Raw genomic sequence first — 20,354 nt, 5'->3', positions numbered from 1 at the left:
TGCTGTGACGTTAATTGAATTCATATCTTGTACTGTACTCCCAAGATTCATGCACTGTACATGTATTGGTACCCAGAGGATGTACGTTGAACAAGGTACATGGAAACTTCAGAAAAGGAAGGGAAAGTAATTGGGCTTATTTACAGTGTGAAAGATTTTGGAAGTAAGTTCTTTTGGATTTAGAGAGATGTGGAAAGATGTACACGTATCCTCAAGTTACGGCAAATTATGCATTTATAGAGTTTGTGCTACGGTAGTACATGTATCTGCAAGAATGTATGTATCTTCAGGAGGGGGAGCACACCATTTAGCCCACATGGACATGAACATATGTTCTTACCAATCTGTTTCTTGCATGTTTGGCTGAGTCCTTTGCCAGGAAAAAAAAAAACGCCTGAAGGGAAATCAAATCCCCCAGAGCTTGCGTGTTGGGTGATGGAGCGGGTAGATTTACCTGTTTAGGCTGGGATTACTACTGCTACGTGATTGGGAGAGGGAAGGGAACTCCAGGCTCTTGCACAAATGCAGAGAGTAAATTTTTGTTTTTGGAGAAATGCATTATTGTCTCATGTAGTGAGACTAGAAAAAAAATTTTGGAGATTTTTTTTTTGCATAAATGAACATAAATATAGTTTAACGTTAAAGTCATTAATTTAAGAGATGAAAGTATTTTGGGCATTTTGGCAGTGTTTGACTTACCGTAGGGAACCTGTGAATCCAGTTTGACAAATGCTGGTTTTTGGGTGGGATGGATTTTATGGTTCGGGTGCCAGTCCTCTTGACAGTCTGCCAGCTTGTCATGTTTCTCATAGAGAAGAACCTCAGATTTGTGGGAGAATATGTACAAGGCCTCTGGAGTTGAGTAATTTTTTTGAGGTAACCAGTGGGAGGATGCCAGGGCTTGGATAGAGGTCATGTGCTGGTGAAAAGTCTAAATACATGTATGTTGTTTCAGGTTGTCAAGTAAGATGGCTGAATCCTTTTTGTTTATACGTCATCGGGCATCAAGTGGTTAAAGGCATTGTACCAGTATAAAGAGGCATGACTCACACTAACCTGTGTGAGTCCAAGACTTGGTGCTCCCCATGTCCCATATGGAATGGAAGTTTTACCCTTCAAGAAATTAATGGATTGAAGTATTCTTCATTCAGCTCTGAATGGAGATGACACCAACAAGAATTTTTACACTGCTCAGTTTTGATGATTGTGTAATTAAAGAAAACATGGTACTGATTTCATATGTGGCAAACAAGGGGACTTTTTCATGTCCTACTAACAAGAATTTTTACACTGCTCAGTTTTGATGATTGTGTAATTAAAGAAAACATGGTACTGATGTCATATGTGGCAAACAAGGGGACTTTTTCATGCACTTGCATTGTACGGTACCCTCCTACGTACCAGGATGTCCTATTTTTTATTGGTTTTCACTTCATTTGACAATTCATTGGAGATCATTAGAGCCCAAATTGTTATAAGACATATGGTGGGATATTGGTTGTCCTCTTTTATTGTGTGCACAAGGCACAGGTGCCGTGGCAGGTGATGTGTGGGTCTCATTTAGGAAAGATTAACCGATGAGCTGAGACAGCAAGCAAACATACGCAGGTATCAATCCCACCAGAGAAAGAAGCCGACAGAGGCTGGAGATGAGCTTTTCAAGAAGCCATCCGTGTAAATGGGCTGGTGGGTGTTGAATGGATTGCCACGCCAAGGTGTGAATCAATCAGCAGGCGAGAGGGGCACCGGCACATCGGTGAACCAGTCGGTCATATCCACCTACACTACTTGTACATAATACTTAACATGTGGGCATCTGTTGATTGCATTTTGTTTTGAGTGTGGGTGTATGTACAGCATATACACGTAGGCCTGCATGCCATTCCTACCGGGTACATGTACCAAGTTTCTTCTGTTGTGGCATGATGCAATATTTTCCAGTTCTGTTTGGAATTTGATCTGCCACGTGTTATCAAATTCTATTTTATTTTTAGTTTTTTTAGTTTTGTCTTTCTCTCAGATTCAAGATAACCACAATTTGTTTTGAGTGAAAAGGAAACAATGTGCATTACCCACCCCCAGCTATATCGGTAATAAGAGGGTTGTCTAAGGAGCATGGCAAACTCACAAATAATGATATGTCAGCTGTCAAAGCGTTAAACATTTTGCCTAGTGTCATGACCATATCCCCCATGATGTCAAAACGAGAGATGTTTGGTACTGTATCGAAATGAGGTTTTACAGGTTCACAATGTACATGTATGTTCTGTCTCTGAGGTATGAGAAAAAGTAGTAAAAAAGCATTTACTAAACTTGTCTGAGTGTCCAGATACATACCGGTATGGTATACACCTGCCCATGTACATGGATGTACCTGAAGTTTGTACATTTGTGCACGTTTGGTTAAGGAGACCTTGCAATGTAGGCCTAGCGTGCATAACACCCCTTGAGATGCGTGCACACATGATCACGTCACCTGCCACAAATTGCAGCATGACAATAAAATTCACTTAGATGACTGCCGTTGAATAGATGTTACATACTAGGGATGCTGATGCCCTTGATTTGTAACAACCCTCCGTCTCCAGAGAAAACGAAGCTATTCACTCACTCCTTAGTGACATTTATGTATCGGTGCCGCCCGTCCGTCCATTCACCAGCTGCGTGTTGTGCTTTTTCTGTTTAGTCAAGGTATGTTCAGTATTGATTTGGGGGGTTGGGTAAACTGGAAAACATAATATAGTCTGGCACGTATGTTTTTTGCATTCATGCGCATGTAGTACATGCAAGGTCATTGTCTGTGCAGTGTGTACATACGTCATCCAGCCTCGTCAGTCAGGCGACTTACCGGTAGACGCACGAACTGTTTGCATGAAAGGAAGAAATTAAGATTAATCGTTGTGTTCTCTTAAGTGGCACATCAGATTAAAGACAAGCACTGTGCATGTAGTTGGAAGGTCTTAACAAGAAACCAAGTGGAGAAAATTCTGAGAAATAGTGACCATTTTGACTGGCAAGTATTCGTTCAAAGACCAGACATGCACATGAAATCAGTCTGATGTAAATGCAGAGTGGATTGTGGTGGATGTTTGAAAATTGAATAGGTAAAGTGTATTCTTGTTAGAAGAGCAAAAAAAAAAGACATTTCCTCAATCATTCAAGTTGACCCAGTATAGGCTACCCCAGACACAAACAGATCATTACCGGGTGGCCAACCATACACCACAAGCTGTTGAAAGAAATGAATGGCGCACAAACTATACATCATCCATCTCCGTCTCACTGCCTGAGACACTTGAAAACCGCTGCGGAAAATCACAGGCCCGGTTTTGGGAATTCAAAATTTCTTAATTACCTGGGGAAGGCTGCAGGTTTGTCTACTGAAAAAAATCTCATTTCCTTAAATGGGCCTCTCCGTCTTCAAGAGGAGGGGGGATGCGTCTGGTCATTACGCTAAATTTGCTTCCTAGGGGGCACAGAGAAAGTATCATTGTACAAGGTTGTATTCATATTCACCATAAAGCTGAGCTATGGGTCAAGCTCAGAGACGGGAGACTGGCGTGCATACTACATGATGTAGTATGTGCCGAATTTTTTCTGTGGCGCTCTGATAAGTAATAAAAATAATAGCCAAAGTGTCAGTAATGGTTCGGTGCAGATTTTTGTTGCTATGGTACCGGTATTTGTTTGCAAAGGAAGAATCAGCCCAAAATTGGTGATAGGCAAGACAGATAACATGATGATGTCAGTGGTAACTCATGGTTAATGAGATCAGCTACAGTGGCGTCTTTCTTCTGGAATGAGCGCCCTCACCCATTGTGACAAACACTAGTCTCAGATAAATTCCAAACTGCGTCGATGTTGCTCTCCAGAAACTGTGATGGTGTATTTCATTTGATCTTTTCATCGGAACAGGACATTAGGACCGTGCTTGTGTTCTTCATAAGCACGGTTAATGTGCACCAAACAGCCTTGTGAAAGTGACTTCATGTCAGCGGGAGAAAAATGGGAAAGGATTAGGTATGCCCTGTGAGAGCCGGAACTCGTGGCACTGCACTCTCTTTTTAAAATGCATTATTAAAACCCATTAATGTGCCATGAAGTGGCTTTCAAATCAACTTGACAGGTGCTTCCTGTGTCTTAATGAATTCTCTTTAGTCATTCAACAAATATTGTCTGTGCTATGAAATTTTAGCTGGCATGTGATTTCGCTTGCCATCCTCATACTCATATTTTGGGGTGCTTAAAATGTCAGTTGAGATAAAGTGACAGCGAAAGTGATTGATCTTTTGCCTCACAGGATTTGTTTTGTTGAAATGGAGAATTGCGATGATTTGCATTCAGAAAGTGAGTGTTATATTTATCCTCTTTTTTTTTTATCACTTGGTGACTTTTTGCCTCACAGATTTTCTGCTCTTCACCATGCCGCTCTCATCAGCAACTGCAACATCATGGCTGCCTTGCTGGACTGCAACCAGATCTCAGTGGACATCAAGGATAACAAAGGTGAGGAAATTCCTGGGGGGAAACTGACAACTCTTTTAGACTGCTCTGAGCGGGAACAGAAGAGGGCGTGTTTTGAATGAAATTGACAGTCCTTTGGTACGAACTCACCACATAGGCGCACAAGTTTATGCCCGTTTTGACACGGAGCATGCTGAGTCAGGTTGGCAAGGTAGTTCTTGCCTCGCCTTCCACCTCTCTGGTCCCGGGTTCGATTCCCGGCCTGGTCCACATGTGGATTGGGTTTTCAGTCCTTACCTGACTCTGTGGGTTTTCCTCCCACCTCTAAAACTGTAACTGCTTCTTACTGTCTCCTCTTTACTGATGTTGGTGACTGTGGATCATTTGGCGGCTGCCCTTGTATGCCATCGGCTCAACCATGTTTAAATGTATTAATTGTTCCATGCTTAATGTCTTCATTGTACAGCGCATTTGAACATATCTATATGAAATTTGCGCTTTATAAATGAATGAATTATTTCATGATTATTATTAGTACGCACAACAAATTTACATACATCCCATTCAGTTTGTGATCTGGTGATAACTTGTAGTTGGTGATAATGGTACAGTCTTTCTGCTTGCAGCTGCAAATAACAATATCAGCATTTCTTTAATATGAATGGTCAGAAACTGAACACATTGGTATTTTCTCTCTTTTTTTTGTCACGTCCACAAATAGTCATTGAATTTTAGCTGTTTTGAAATTTTGTGAACTTTCTTTTTTGGGGGGGGGTTGACATTGAAATGAGGACAGGAATTAAATTCCAATATTTAATATTTATTTTGGATGGCACATCCTTCAAAACACACAACTTATGAAATGGGTGGCTCCTGTCGCACTGCTGTCAATATTTTGCCTAGGAATAAAGTTCCCACCTGTTTTGGATCCGGTTTCACGAACTTATTGGGCCACTGGAAATGTGGAATCTGGTGGCCATGCATTTTTTGATGTTGCAAGGGCTTGAAAGCCCACTGCAAATGGCTGAACTCAAGAGTCACTTTGGGAAACAAAATTCAAGTTCAAGCGATACATAGTGTGTGATACATTATGTTTACATGTACATACATGTACATGTACCGGTATGCACATGTGTACTTGTATGCAGTATGTACATGTAGGAACCTTACAGTTCCAAAATTGGATCATGTTCATCCTATCCGCCCCGAGCTTAAGTGGACCCCCCAATCGGCAAAAGAAAGACGGGTGGTTACAAGCAAGTTTTTGCACACGTTCTGCGTGTACGCAAAGACCATACATGCTGGAATAAATTAGTTACGCGTACTCAGCGTGCTCCGTGTCAAACACCCATATACTTGCCTGCCTCATGGCACACCTATGCAGTGAGTACCAAAAAAAAGTCCTCTTTTGTTCTGCTCGGAGCGGATTTGGTTGTGAGGATTGCAACTTGGGTACTTGTACTTTGCTGATATGGAATAATGGGGAACAAGTTGCTTCCCAATGTAGAGCGTTTGGTTCCCTGAGAAATGTTGATGTGTGTGCAATATGCCAGTACTTGTGAAAAGTTCAATATGATCACATCCAGTCAGTAGTTCTTATTGTACATGTTGTTGTACAATGTTCTTCGTTACATTTTTATACAAAATAAAACAAAATAGAACAGATGACCTGTTAATTCACTTTCATGTACATGTTGGCCCGCAGGATCTTTGCCAGAACTGAAGTACATTGAACATACAGGTACTGCACGTGTACCGGTCTATTTTGTACCACTGGTTATTTAGTAATCTTTTCAAAAGTTCCTGTTTGTTCAGAGTGGGATTGTTTCAAGTTTAGCCATTGACCCTTGCTTGAGTGGTAAGGAACTTGCACTAGGATATGTACACACATGTACGTGTAGGCCGTGACTGTACTGGGGACTTTTCTACAGACTGAGTGATCTGCATGTCTAGACCAAACCAATTTTGCTGTTTCAGCCCCTGAAGGGAAGTCTTTTTAGACCATGACAGGCAGAGCGTTCTGTCAGCTTTAATCAGCTCTGTTAACAAGCAACAATTTCACCAAGTCAGGAAGTGTCAGAAGCAGGGTATAAACCCATTATGATGTCTTCTGTTTCTCTCCACACCCATATGCCACAAGAATTACCCCTTTAAATAAACAGAACGGAAACCACAATCCTCCTGCTGGCGTTCTGGGGACTAGGCCGCAGATCAAGGGGGGGGGATTTTAATAGATGTGCTGTGGGGTTCGGAAAGGGATGAAGGAGAGCCAGAGTTGGTGAGCAATTGAAGGCTGAGAAGCAGGGAATTGAAGCCCAACGGGTGCAATCAGCGATCTGAGATTCTCTGGGTAGTATCAGAAAGTAGCACCTGGAAATTGTTTGTGGCAAAATGTGCAAAGGACTTCCAGAGGAATTTAAAAAAAAACAGGCGCGGGCTGAAAGAGATTTGAAAATTTTGTTCAAGAAGTCTGTTCTGTAAGGTTTTTGAGGAAGGTAACCCGCACCTTGGCTACCACTATTATTATTGCTGTTAGTATTTTGATTTCTGATCAGACACCAAGGATTCCTCAACTGGCGCCCATGCTCTCTGAGCTCGCAAGCCTTGAAGAAACCTGTACGTGCAGATTTGTGTATGAGACAATGGGAAACAGTTACAGTTTTAGTGGTGGGAGGAAAACCCCAGTTTAAAAAAAATTTCAACCAATATTTTCTCGTATTTTCTTTCATTCGTAACATTTATCGACTGATTGTGAAAATGATAAGTTCATGCTTGTATGGCGGTTCATTGTGTGTGTGGCCGTGGCTACTCGGCTGGCCTTTAGTCAAGGCGTATGTGGCGAAAAGGATCGTCCACACGCCCAGCTTATGTGGCGAAAGGGATCGTCCAGGCACGAAGCTTACAAAACGCTTGAAGAACTGAAGAAGGGAAGAAATTGGTTGAAATGTTTTCATTTATTAACCTTTACAATTGAATTTTCACAAATTTTGATATTCCATGACTTTCCATGACTTTTCAACGAAAGAACAAATTTTCCATGACTTTCAAGGCCTGAAACACAAAAAAGTAAAATTGCATGACTTTCCAGGTTTTCCATGACCCATACGAACCGTGAGTCAGAATCATACAGAAGACTTTTGTCCTCATGACAGTATTCTGTTTGGGTGGGAGTTTGCACTTTTTCTGCAGTCACTGGCTATGCTTGGAAGACTTTGATAAAATTTTATGATGATCACGTACCATAGTTCGAACCATTCATACAGTACATGTATGTGTGCCAGTGCATAATGTCCATCAACGTGCTGGCATTTTCAGGCTAAAAAAACTGAAAGTAAGAGGAAACAGCTGTAGCTACAGGTGTGGTAACTTTACCGTGGGTTTTTTTTTGTGAATGACATTCCTTCAAGAATTTTTATAGAAAGTTTGTGGAAGAGCCAGTACTCTGTCTTTCAACCGATTTCTGGAAATGAGACCCACAGGAAGTAGTTTTTCAAAATCTTCCGGGAAAAAACTTCTAGGCTTTTACGTCCCACTTTTGCCAGGAACTGCACCTCAACACTCCCCATGCTGCCTGCCCTTACCCAGCTACATGTACGTGTGTTTCTTCCTCTATACACACACATACATACAGGTACATTTCCATATACATGTACAGTATGTACAGTACATATATACCTGTACATGTACTTGGGCATGCATGACGGTTTTGAATGTTGTAGTTCTGTGGTTTTCTGAACAGTTCAATGTGCCAATTTCTTTTCATCAACAGGAAAAACCAAATTTGAAGAATGAGATCACATGGAGTTCAGGGAGTCAGATCATAACTATTGGTTTTTGAAAAGCATTCTGTAACATTTTTAATTGAAATCAAAAACACTGAAGAGACTCTGAAATAGACACGTACATGTAAGAGCAAATCTATGTTGATGTTGAAATTTTCATAGAATACACATGTACAGTTCTACCAACTTTGATTTTTATTCAAAACCTGGCAACGAGATTGAATACGAAATGGAAGATGATTACCGATAGAACATTGTGCGGCATATACATGTGTGTACATGTAAATAATATACAGTCCAACATTTATAGGTCATGTGGTACATTTTTTGAAATTTATGTTTACCTGATGTGTAATTTGAAATCCACTTTTTTTAGTCCAGGCTCAAGAAACTCATTTTTAGCTTCCCGCTTAAAAAAAAACCACTAAAAGTGGCTGCAGCACAGGATAGGAGGGCAAGTGATTTACAGAACTGTGGCCCTGGTCTCTCTGCTGTGGGCCCAGTAACATGTTTGCTTTGACAGGAAGTTAGCAGGGCAGGTGGCGTTGACTTGATTTATGCACATATTAATATCTTGATTTATTATGGTATCAGGCACCAGCCATGCAAACTGCAGGTTTGCTGCCTGCACAGGAGGGGACTTTTTCGTGGAAGGAAAATGACCCATTTTTCTTAAGTGCTTGCGTTTTCCCACTTGAAATTCCACAACTTTGAATACAGGAAGGAGACTTGAATTTATGAAATGCATCATTACTCTGTAGACTCTGGTTGGAGTGTTATGTAAATGTCTCATGTCGTTTCCGCTTTCTATAATAAATTTTCTCAGTTGTTTTGAACTGTGCGTGAAGTTCCATCTGTGCCAACTTCAAAAGAGTTAATTGGGGAAAAGTACATGTACCCCGGTAGCCTAAAGAAAAATTCAGTTTCGCATACTCTGCGAGGAACACTGGATTGTGCATGTACATGTACAGTGTATGTGTACGTTGCCTTTTTGAGTGGTGTTTCTGTGCTCAGAGAGCAAATTTAAGCATGGGTGATGATAAAGTTTGAAACCTGTCTTGAAAATACTGTTTCTTTGTTAACTTTTGGTGTTATTAAAGTTTCTTTAACATGAAAGGATTCTTGTTTCTTTTTTTCTGTTGTCAGGGATGCGACCTCTTCACTATGCAGCCTGGCAGGGGAAGGTGGAACCAGTCAACCTTCTTGTCAAGTTTGGCTCTGCCCCTAACGATGGTTCCCAAGATGGAGAAACACCCTTACACCTTGCCGCCCAGTACGGAAGCCACATGGTGGTATGTATCGACTATATAGATGTACATGTGTAGAGTATCAGGTGAGATGCTGGACTTCCGTTACATGTACAGGGGCTGTAGTTCAACCACGACTGTCATGTGGACTCCACCATGAGCCCTTAGCTGGACCCGTTTTCCCCCCGCAACGAAGTCTCCTTTGGTGAGAATTGCACTTGCTGGTTCACAAATGACTGAAACATGTGTAAGGGTCGAGTCACTACCAACAAGAATGAACACTCCCAACCAATGTGGCTCTTTTCAACTAATGAGGGGGTGCTTCTGCACAAGGCAGATGCATTTTGCTGTAAGTGCAGAGAAAATGTATTTAGTGCAGAGGGAGAATTGCTTGACCGAGGGAATAAATATTTGCTTCGCTTGTCTTGGAGAATGGATGCTGATCAAGACTGGCTACGCACGTACATGTATTTATTCTCATCCTTAAATACTATTCAAGTCACAAAGTCAAAACAAGTCTTAAAATTTAGAATTTATTAATTTTAAAATTGCCAACAATTTTGTTCAAAAAATTGACACTTTTTTTTTCAAACATTCCTGTGTCAAACATTTGTGTTTCTGCACAGTGGAGGATTTGTGGAGAACTCAGAAAATGTCAAGGGAATTGTAGGGATGGTGTGAATGTACATGTACATTTCCCGTATATTTTCACGAACATTTTCAAGCCTTACTTAGAGTTGTCCTCATAACTGTCGTGCCCTGCATATGTAATTGACTATCACACAGAATCCTGCATTGAAGAAATTCCCAACTGGTGTAAGAGTTCTAAATGACCCAATTCAATTTGAAACTGAAGTAAGTATAGCATTCATAGCCTACATTTTTATGTGACTGACTTTTATTGCCTGTTAAGAGACTGGCATTGTGAACTGGTCGGATAATTTGCCACCTGTTGAGAAGTCTGGCGACCTGACCTCCAGAATGTCTCAGAGGGTTCACCATAGCATATTTTGGGAGACATTTCAATCTTGTTTTTTTCAATCTGTCAATTTTTTTCCTCCCAGCTTCAGGCACTGGCAAACACCACAGGGAACAGTTGAACAAGCCTTGCGAGATCAGCCCTAGTTTTTCAAAGATACCACAATTTATTTGTGTTGTGGTCCTTGATTCACAGAATTTGGGTCATAAAAGATTACTGTTTCATAGAATACTTGCATCTCTGTCAGATAATGTACATGTTCATGTACTGGATACCGGTACATGTACCTACATGTACATGTAGGTGCAGTCAGGGGAGACGGGATGGCACCCCCCCCGTCCAATAATTAATTCCAGTTGGTAAGTAGAGCTTTGATCCGCAAACGAATCCAAAATTGGTACTTAAATACATTGGCCGTTGGCATTTCCCCTGAAGCATGAAATGTAGCTACCACAGATTTTCATTTTCTGCACTTTGTGAATTTTACACAACACAAGGTTGGCGAACAAGTTACAAGCTGGCAAATTGACTCTGGCACCCCCCCCCAGAAAATGCCCTCACTGCACCTCTCGGTGCATTGCAGCAAGTGCTGGTACATGTGCATATAGTGTTTAATTGATGTGCAAGTACGACTCTGAAACTTCCCATTTAGGTGTGCTGAATTACCAGTCTTTTTTTTTCCCCTCAAAAGTTAACAAGTTCCCAAGATACACGTCCATCTACTAAGAATTGTAGTGGAAGGTGTAGAGTGGCACTGGTAGCAATTCTGAGAAAACCAGGATTTTATGTCAATGGAAGTGATCCATAGAGGGATATCTGACCACAGAGATTTGTATTTCCTTGAAAGTGACATTTACATAGGTGTAGGCCCTACAAGTTTGTTTCCTGATTTTTGCAAAAAAAAGTATGATTACCTTACAACACACGACCAGTTTGACTCCAACCACCAAAAATGTTCACCAGAGCTACATTGAGGCCTACCGTACTTGTTCATGTACAAGAGTGCGCTTAAACGGTGTAAGAAGGTACATTGTACTTTCAAGTTCAAATGTTTTGCTTGGAAGATCTCTATAGGAAGTGAAACTTTTCACTTCCAAAAATGTTTATTTTCATTAGACCGAGGGGCAAGCATATTGTTGTTAATGTATCATGCTTGTAAAAACAGTTGCTTACACGTTCGTGTACGGTGTAGGGTTTGTTGGTGGAAAATGACTTTATAACACATATATACGTAATGTACATATGTATTTTGTAAGTTGATTCGATCACATCTGGTACGTGTACATGTATATATGTTGACAGTCACCTAAATGAAAAATGACTATGAAATATCTTTCAGTAAACAAACCAGACACTATTGGTACACGCATATTTAAATTCACCGAGCCAAGCATCTACTGGTATGATACGGTACTTTTTGATACATGCGCATGAACATGTACTGTACATGTATGCACATTTCAAGCCACATTTTATTAATTTCAGATACATGTACATTTACCTGTGAGCATTGTTTCCAAACACACCCTGTTTACTTGCTCTTCTGACATAACACACTGTGTGTGTAGTTTGTCATAAACATTCTTTTCAAATTTATTGCTGCCAGCGACAGCCATGACAAAAGGGGAACAAAAGTGGCTTCATATTCTCTAGTCTGACCCACAGTGCACTTAGTGTAAAAAATTTATGAGTTTGTTACAGCCCAGTTTACAGATAAGGTGCCCAGCTTAAAAACCACAGTCAAAATTCACACAATATGCCTAAGCCAAAGCTCATGAAGACAGTTCTAAAATGTTGAGTTTTAATTCAGCCATTACCTCAGAAGACGTTTGATCAACAAGCTTTATTAAGAAGAATAAAAGAAAGAGATTTACACCATGGCCGACTTGTTTTGTTTGCATTCGTCATGTTTCCCTGGCACAAAACCTGTTTCAAAGTTTTTAACAGATATACACGTACGCATATACGTGTACATTGATATGTTTATCGTGACCTGTTTTTGACCAGTGCAGTAACACTGACAGCTGAACATTGACCTCGTGGCTGGTCTTACATGTGAGATTCCTCAGTCCTCCCTTCCAGTATCAACCGCCCCTTGCCTTCTTCGCCCTCCTTCAGGTTGACACCCTCCTTCGGCACCAGGCTGACCCGACCCTCAAGAACAAGGCGGGCAAGACAGCGCTGGACCTGGCGGCCGAGTTTGGCCGGCTGAAGGTGGTGCAGCTGCTGATGAACAGCAACCAGTCCACAGCGCTGCTGGACATCCCCTCCAGGACGCGGGTCAGCATGCACACGCCGTTGCACCTGGCTGCCAAGAATGGGCACAGCGATGTCATCAGGTGAGAGGCATGCCACTTTGCTGGTACCTCCAATCGGCTGATTTCATCTTGTTGTGTACATTTTCTTCCAAAGTTGGTCACTGTTCATTGAAAAACTCCATGCTCTGTATCTTGTGGAACAATATCCTAGTTTTTCTAACTTATCAGTAGTACATGTATGCCTCTAGGTAGCATGACAACAAATGGTTTTGGTATCCCTGGTTTTTTTTGTGGAAGGCTATGATACGGTAAAAATGAAAAATGAAAGTTTGTGAAAATTGCTGTCTTACCATGGTATTTGATGTGACAAGATGATGGACACCATATTGTTGTTGTGAGGGTAGTGATTTCATTTATGGTATGAAACTTTTTTTTTTGAAACGTGAGGCTTCAGAGAGATGAGCCCCTACATTGCATTTAAAATTTTCCTTTCCTACACGAACCTCATTAAAGGCCTCCAAGGCACGTCATTTGCCCTAGTACATGTATTTGTGCTGAAATAAAAAACAGGCTGAAACTGAGAGGGAAAAGATTCACGTCATCAAAAGTGGTTAAAATGTTTATAGTGCCTGTCACTAAAAACGGCGAAACTTTGTCTATTGGTTTACATGTATGTTATGGTATTGTTCATTTAAAAAGCATTCTTTGAATATTTAACCCATCATGTGCTCTAGTTTAGGGAGACTGACCAGTACACATCACATGCTTGTGGTTCTTTCTGGATTGATGAATGGATTTGATTCTTCAGACGTTGAGGCACAGTTCTAGTGTCCCAGGGCAAGATACTTTACCTTAGTTGGTTCTGTCCAGCCAGGTAGATCATAACAATCATTGAAAGTACATGTAGTGTTTGGATGCATGATCAGTTTACAGTTTGGAGCACCCTACATGTAGGCTGCTGAATGTGGTTGGGCATGTTGTCCTGTCGGATCGGCTCCTGAAGTGGATATGTCTAAGCTTATTGATCAGGGGTAATGATATCAGTACTTTGATTGTCTGGTGAAAGTATTGTTTAAATGCCAACATCATTTTTGCAGAAATGTGCAGATTTTTAGTGCGATATCATTACTCCATTGTTTTGAGAAAGTGGAGGATACAGTGGAAGTTTTGGCCATTCAAAAACCTTTGGCTTCCATGGAAACTCTGTGTGTCCAGGTAACTACACTGTAGGTGCATCGTGGGACAAAGTCTTATCTTTTAAAAGATAAAAAGTTTAAGGGATTAGGTTCCTTTGGTTAAATTTTTTTACAATTTTGTTCAAAAAAAACCTCCAGTGATAATTTATTGTTTTCACTTGAATGCACTAGGTACTCAGTATGCACTTGCAGCCTCTAACCTTTTTGAATTTGCGTCACATTTTATCTCAAATCAATATGGTCGGTGAGAGAGGCGAGCACATGTTCTGCCCACATACCCAGGGCTGTGTTATCGATACCACTTGTCTAAAAGCAGAGAATCTGGTAAAGACAGAAAGAGGAATGAAAAACACACAACAAAACAAGGGGCTAATTTTAGAGTGACATTTGCACATGATGTTGACCGGAGTGGATGTTAGCTTTGTGAAGTGGACTTTGCAAGGATGATGCAACTTGTTTGCGTGCAGAAACGGATGTTGCCTGCCACCAGCCAGGTGAGAGTGGTCGAAAGTGGAGAAGTGATAGGTTGAGGGGGAGGGAGGGAAGAGTTGAATGTAACTAGTGATATTATATGGTAGTGAAATGTTTTCTGGGTTGATTTCTTTGAACCTGTGTAATAACCTTTTGGCCTAATGTGAGTACAGAAAAGGAGGTAAAAAGGGAAGAGAACGGAAATCTTGGATTACAGATATCTATGTACATGTAGGCTAAGTGGCTCTTGTTTAAAAACAGCCTTCCATAAGGAGGAGGCATTTTTTGACCCAATTTATGGGATATGCATGGCCATATACTATCTCAGTTTCCTTCATGTAGACTCTACCATCAGAAACTGACCAATGGGCTAGGGAAAACTTCTTCCTTGGTTTTGAGTCAGATATTACCATGAAAGGCAGTTGCTAGGGGCTCTACACGGTCACTTCTGATAGATGCATGTATTACACACACATAGTGCTGTAGTACATGTACATGTACATGTACCACCGGCCACAGCCAGTGAACTTGATCATTGTCTTAGTCTGACGTCTTTGGGAAACATGCACCCAAGATGTAGAAAGCACCTTGGTTGCCCGCATTGGAAAAAGTTTAACAATGCATTTGGGTTGTCGGAATTCATTATTCTTAGACAAAAATACGTGTACATCTCAATCCAGTATGTACAACATACATGTACAACCCACAGATGGCAAGGCACTTTGGAGTTATCCCAACTTCAGACCCCTATGCACTGGTCGGTACACATGCACTCTGACTCAAGCTTTAATGACACCCTTCATCTTCAGTGGCAGCTTTCCCTTTCATGATCAGGCCGGAAAATAAAAATATTGCGAAAGTGTAATACAGTGTAGGCCGAGAGTGAAAACTGAAGCAAAACCAAACCGGAGCAGTAGCACCAGACTAGCCATTTTCAGTTGTAGCCATAAATTTCATGTAATTTTTTTAATGACCCACATAAAAACAGATTATTCACGGTACTTAATATTTGTCTAAGGCTGAATAGGCAGTTGGAGTTAATATTTGCTTTTCATGTTTGGTTGCATATATTAATGCAGTGTTTTTTTTTAGAAGCAATACTTGTACATCTGCCTGCGTTTTTGCGCCTGTATAGCATTTCACTCATTTGACAAGTGTGCCTACAGGTTGAAGAGTTACTCATTAACTTGCATGTTCCAAAGCCGTCTATTTGGAGATGGTGAAATGATTTATCAAAAGCCGGACTTTGTTGTCTTTCGATTTTTAGGAGGACATGTGTAAATATCGGTTTGCATTTGTATGCCACAAATTCTTGACAACAGTCATTGTTGATGTCAAATATTCACTTCACTTGGCTTGGCGAGGGCTAAAATTGTGTCTGGAGTACTGTTGTTCCAAGGACAAATTTAATGCATTTATCGCATTGTGTACATCATGATTCTTGTTGTACTTTTTTCGAAATCAAACAGTTTTCAATGACATGAAGAATCCTAAAAGTTGCTTTACAAAATGAGCCAAACATTTTACAACCCACTGCTCTCCTGAAATGTCAAATGCTATCAGAGGCTGAAAAACATTTAACAGAGACTTACCCCATGCTGTGGACCGTGAGAGATAAAACTTGTCGTTATTTTGGAAACAGTACATGGGTTGCTACCGTTAAGAAACATTAATACAGACTGTTTGAGATTATGTCTGTCCTAAAAATGGTTTTCGGAGTTGTTGTGGTTTGCACTTGCCCTATCAGGAATTTCGGTAGTCAGTGGAAGTACAAGCTGTTCTTTATCTTGATGATTGCTGTCTTGGCATTGTGAGCTTTTCCACTGGAAAAACTCAGAGGTTTAACTACAGAAATCTCATAGTTAGAAAGATACGAAGTAATGGAGTCAGAAAATCAAGTTTGTACAGGAAACACTGAAAGTGAAGTTTAATTTTGAGTGGCAACAGATGGATGGAAGTCAGAAATACCAGTTTTAAGATACGTGTACATGTAACCTTTACCAGTAGTTGGATGTTGCTATAGTAAACCTACATGTTCACGAACATATATGTACAGGGTACATGTATATACATGTACCGGTACATACCATTGGGGGATTTTTTTCCAGGTCAGTCACCAGGGTACATGTACATATGTAGGTAGCCTCTTTTTTTTGATGTATTTGTCCAGGTTCACCTAAACTGACAGCCATAGTTGAACTTTGACCTCCTCAGGCTCCTTGTTCACCCCTAGGAGTGCACTGTGCAGGATAAATATTGTGGCAGCTCAATGGGGTGGGCCACAGCATTTGTTCCCCACCCCTTCCCACATACACACACAGCAGCGAGGACTGAACATTAGTGAGTTCTTTTCTGCTTGCACTGATCTCGGTGGACAAAACTGCAGGTGTATATTTATGCTGCCTTTTGCATTTAAGGGCACCATATGACAGTTTTGTGTATAAAGCTACTTGAGAATTTGGGCTTCATACAGTGTCTTATAGGATGGTGTGTTCCTTCCTGCTCCTATAAAGTGCATGCTCATGAACACAGTGCTTTTTTTCTTTGCTACTTGAAGGGAAAACAAACTGTTTTAACTGTTTTGCTTAGCTGAAATTCTTGTGTTTCATATTGAGCACCAGAAAAACAATGTGAAACTTCTTGGTTTATTGTTGAGTCACGGACAACATTCAGATGTTAGTGTGCGTCTGATGTGCAGGTGCCCTAATGTTGCTACATATGTGTACAGTATTTTAGGGGTACATAAGACAGATCATATACAGGGATGTTCATTCTACTATTGTCGGTAGCAGGCAGGGCTGTGAACATCTTTAACATTCACCAGTGTTGAAAAAAAAAGATTATTTTCACAGCAGTTGGAAGGTTTCAAAAGATCCAGGGTCCAGTGTTTTCCACCTTGGATATTCCAGAGAGGGAATCTTAGGACTTGAATCACTCTACTGTATGGTATGTGGATTGGTTTACCTTCCATCTCTCCCTGATCATTTGGAATCTCGATGAGATCTCCTCAATCCTGTTTCTTCCTGCTATCGGCTGCTAGGCCTAGCTCCTCAGTGTGGGATGTACCTGGTACATACCGCTCAACACCACTGTCCCTGGCTTACTCATCTCTGCGGCTGAGACATCCCCCATAAAAGATGACAACAAACCATTCGTAACTGCCATTCTGATCTTTCCTGCCTCTCCGTGGAGCTGGCATCATTAGTGCTTCTGCTCTCGCTCTCCCTGATGAGAAACTATGACGACCGTGTTAAAGGCCCAGGGCATCTCTTTGAGGATACTACATGGTACCCTGGGCTCTCCTGAAGGGCATTGTTACAGTCCAAATTGATAATGCTGTCAAGCAGTAATTTCAATGCTTGAGTGCAGAAAAGTGCACTGTGATAAAGGCACCGACCACTGTCATATTGAATGAACATCATCATGTTTATAGTGGCTCTCATGCCTTAGTTTTGCTTGTGTTATCAGTACAAGATGGTGTGCTAGTTCAGTGGTTGTGATTGAGAGGGGGAGGAAGCAGCGGTTGACCTTGGCGACACTGTTTCTTCATTGTCTCCTCTGAAGGAAACAGCTTTCCGCACACATGCACTGTCGGCATCTTTTTTATGCTCACTGATGGTTTCTTTAGGAAATCAGAGGAGTGTATTGGTGTTTATGTGCATCTGTACATGGATATTTGTGGGTCATTCTACATGTATAAATTTGGGGTCCAGAGTGTGACATTTTTCCATCCCTGTTACCTGTGACATATATGCCATCTGACATGTTTGACTAGGGATGTATCACTGAAACTGATTTCAAACTATATTAATTTGTTTTGCAGGTAATTTGCAGTACTTATTCAGTCTTGGAAATTAAGGAATGGATTCTAAGCGTTAAAAAATCACATGCCAGACGTAACAGGGGTGAGAAAAAAATTGGACCCCAAATTTATAGAATGGCCCATGTGCAAAGTTTTGTTTCACACTGGATCAGGAGACCCTGTGTAAATAGGGAAAAGGCTATCTTCCTATTATTATGTAGGGCATGGATGTTCTTGGCAAGCTCTTAATCCAGCATTTGCACATCTCCAAGTGTAGTGCTAAAATTGGGGAGAGAAGAAATAGTTTCCAGGAAGTTATCTCTGTGGTGGAGCACTGACTCAAGAAATGGCAGTCATGCCAAGAAGCAGGCCAGGTCAGGTCAGGTCAGGACAGGACAGATCTTGTCAGGTCATATCAGTGCGGGTCAAATTATGACAAGTTTTCTTATGGTTGAGCGGTGACTGGGCTTAGATCAGCATAAGCTGTGCTTTCCCTTTAAGATCAAGGGAATCGATTGTGTTTCAGTATGTAGTTTGGCTCCCCGTGCTGGGACATATCTTCCCATTAAACATCACAAGCTCTTGACATCGCCTCTCCCGTTATACCAGTACCATCAGGCGGCGACGCTAGTAAGGATGGAGACTGTGGGAGTTAATTTCAGTTTGATGGGAAGTTGTCTGATGTGTGTGGAACATAAAACGGAGACACATGCAAATTATACATAAGTGGATCAGTTGTAAGCCATGATCTCGTGAAAACACCTCATGTTTCATGTGAAGTGCTTTTCGGTCATTTAAGAGCATTTTGTAAGTAGATTCTGTGCACCATTAGCAGATGGTGAGGGAGCACACTCGCTACACGTGTGGTCATAAATCGCATGGGTTGGCCACATGCATATAGGCCCCCCTACATGTAGCCCTTAATATGGTGTGCAAGATTAAATTTGGTTTCAATGTGCACAGTCTGCCTGGTCTGTTTTGGGGGCTCTGGACGCACAGCTGACATGGCATCCAGGCATCTGCCATTTTTCACTGCTGAGGTGGATTCTCGCGCACAAGGTCCAAGTGTCGCATGTGGATTTCAAAGATTTGAATTGAAGAGTTTGATTGTCCAAACTGTCCATGGTGTCATCCGGGCATGTCCTGCTTGACCCACCCATTTGCATCAGTTCTTCCGTCTTTCTCCACTAAGTCTAGCCAACTAGCCTTTAACAGGCTGTACATCTGTGTCTAAAGAAGGGGGTTTGTGGCCACCACTGTGTACATGTAGTTTTGGCCAGTTGTTGTGCCAAGGTGAATATCCACAGTCAAGGACAAAAAGAGCCCTTTTCAAACATAGACTAAATAACTGAGCAAAATTGATTTGTAGCATACTAGTTCTGTGAGTTCAAATGTCAAGTGCGAAACATCTCACTGACAGATATAGACTGACAGAATTTGAATGGAACAGTGACATTCAAATTCAGTCCAGTGTAACAGAAATTGAGAGAGACACCACTACAGGAGAGTTGGGACTTTCCTCACTGTGTAGACTTTGGGGGTTACCCATAACAAATTTGGATTGCCAGAGGTGCTCAACTTCTTCCATCAAAGACACTGTTACCCTGCCGTCACCTTTAATAAAGTTGAAATCTCCATCTGCAAAAGTACAATGCATGTCATAAATCATGTGCCCAATGAAGCACAGGCACAAATGCGGTTCATTTCCAAGTGCATATGTATATAGGACCACTCAATCGGTGAAAAAAATTCCAAACCATAATTTACCGTGCCCTGCTGTGCATTTGGGCTAATTGTCAGCCTCAGACTCACCCCATGAACTCGCAACTGGCCGAGTATTCATCAATTTTACAGTTGACCAAGGGCATATTTTGATTGCAGATTTACTGCAGGCCTGACCCGAACAATTGGTCCTGGCTGTACCAATAAACCATTTTTTTTTTCTTTTTCGTTCTTGGTTGGAATTTGAATTTATTAGGTCGTTGTAGGGCTTTTGAAAAATGCATACCTTCCACTTCAGTCTAGTGGGAACTTGGATAAAGTTGCAGCATTCATTTTTAAAATGAAAGTTATTTCTACTGATTGGTTTTAGTGGTCCCGGGGGATGTTACAACATTCTCCCCATTTTTTTCCCTTTCAGACCAATTCTGGTGAA

At 41.2% G+C, this 20,354-nt stretch overlaps 1 protein-coding gene across 1 annotated transcript in view; it reads left to right on the top strand.

The window, feature by feature from the left end:
* The window catches only part of LOC147798644 (uncharacterized), a 36,847-nt gene extending 24,017 nt beyond the window's left edge, over positions 1-12,830 (top strand). Inside the window, exons 3-5 of the mRNA XM_087139487.1 lie at positions 4,406-4,506; positions 9,393-9,538; positions 12,591-12,830. Of these exons, the coding sequence (XP_086995613.1) occupies positions 4,406-4,506; positions 9,393-9,538; positions 12,591-12,815 (472 nt within the window). The 3' untranslated portion in view covers positions 12,816-12,830. The remainder of the gene's footprint in view (positions 1-4,405; positions 4,507-9,392; positions 9,539-12,590) is intronic.
* The last annotated feature ends 7,524 nt before the right edge of the window (positions 12,831-20,354 follow it).

This window comes from Acanthaster planci, linkage group LG07 (assembly GCF_054643075.1).
Source record: "Acanthaster planci isolate LZ-2023a linkage group LG07, COTS_SCS, whole genome shotgun sequence".
Lineage (NCBI taxonomy): Eukaryota > Metazoa > Echinodermata > Asteroidea > Valvatida > Acanthasteridae > Acanthaster > Acanthaster planci.
The sequence above is the reverse complement of the archived record's forward strand: the minus strand, read 5'-3'. Positions and strand labels throughout refer to the sequence as shown.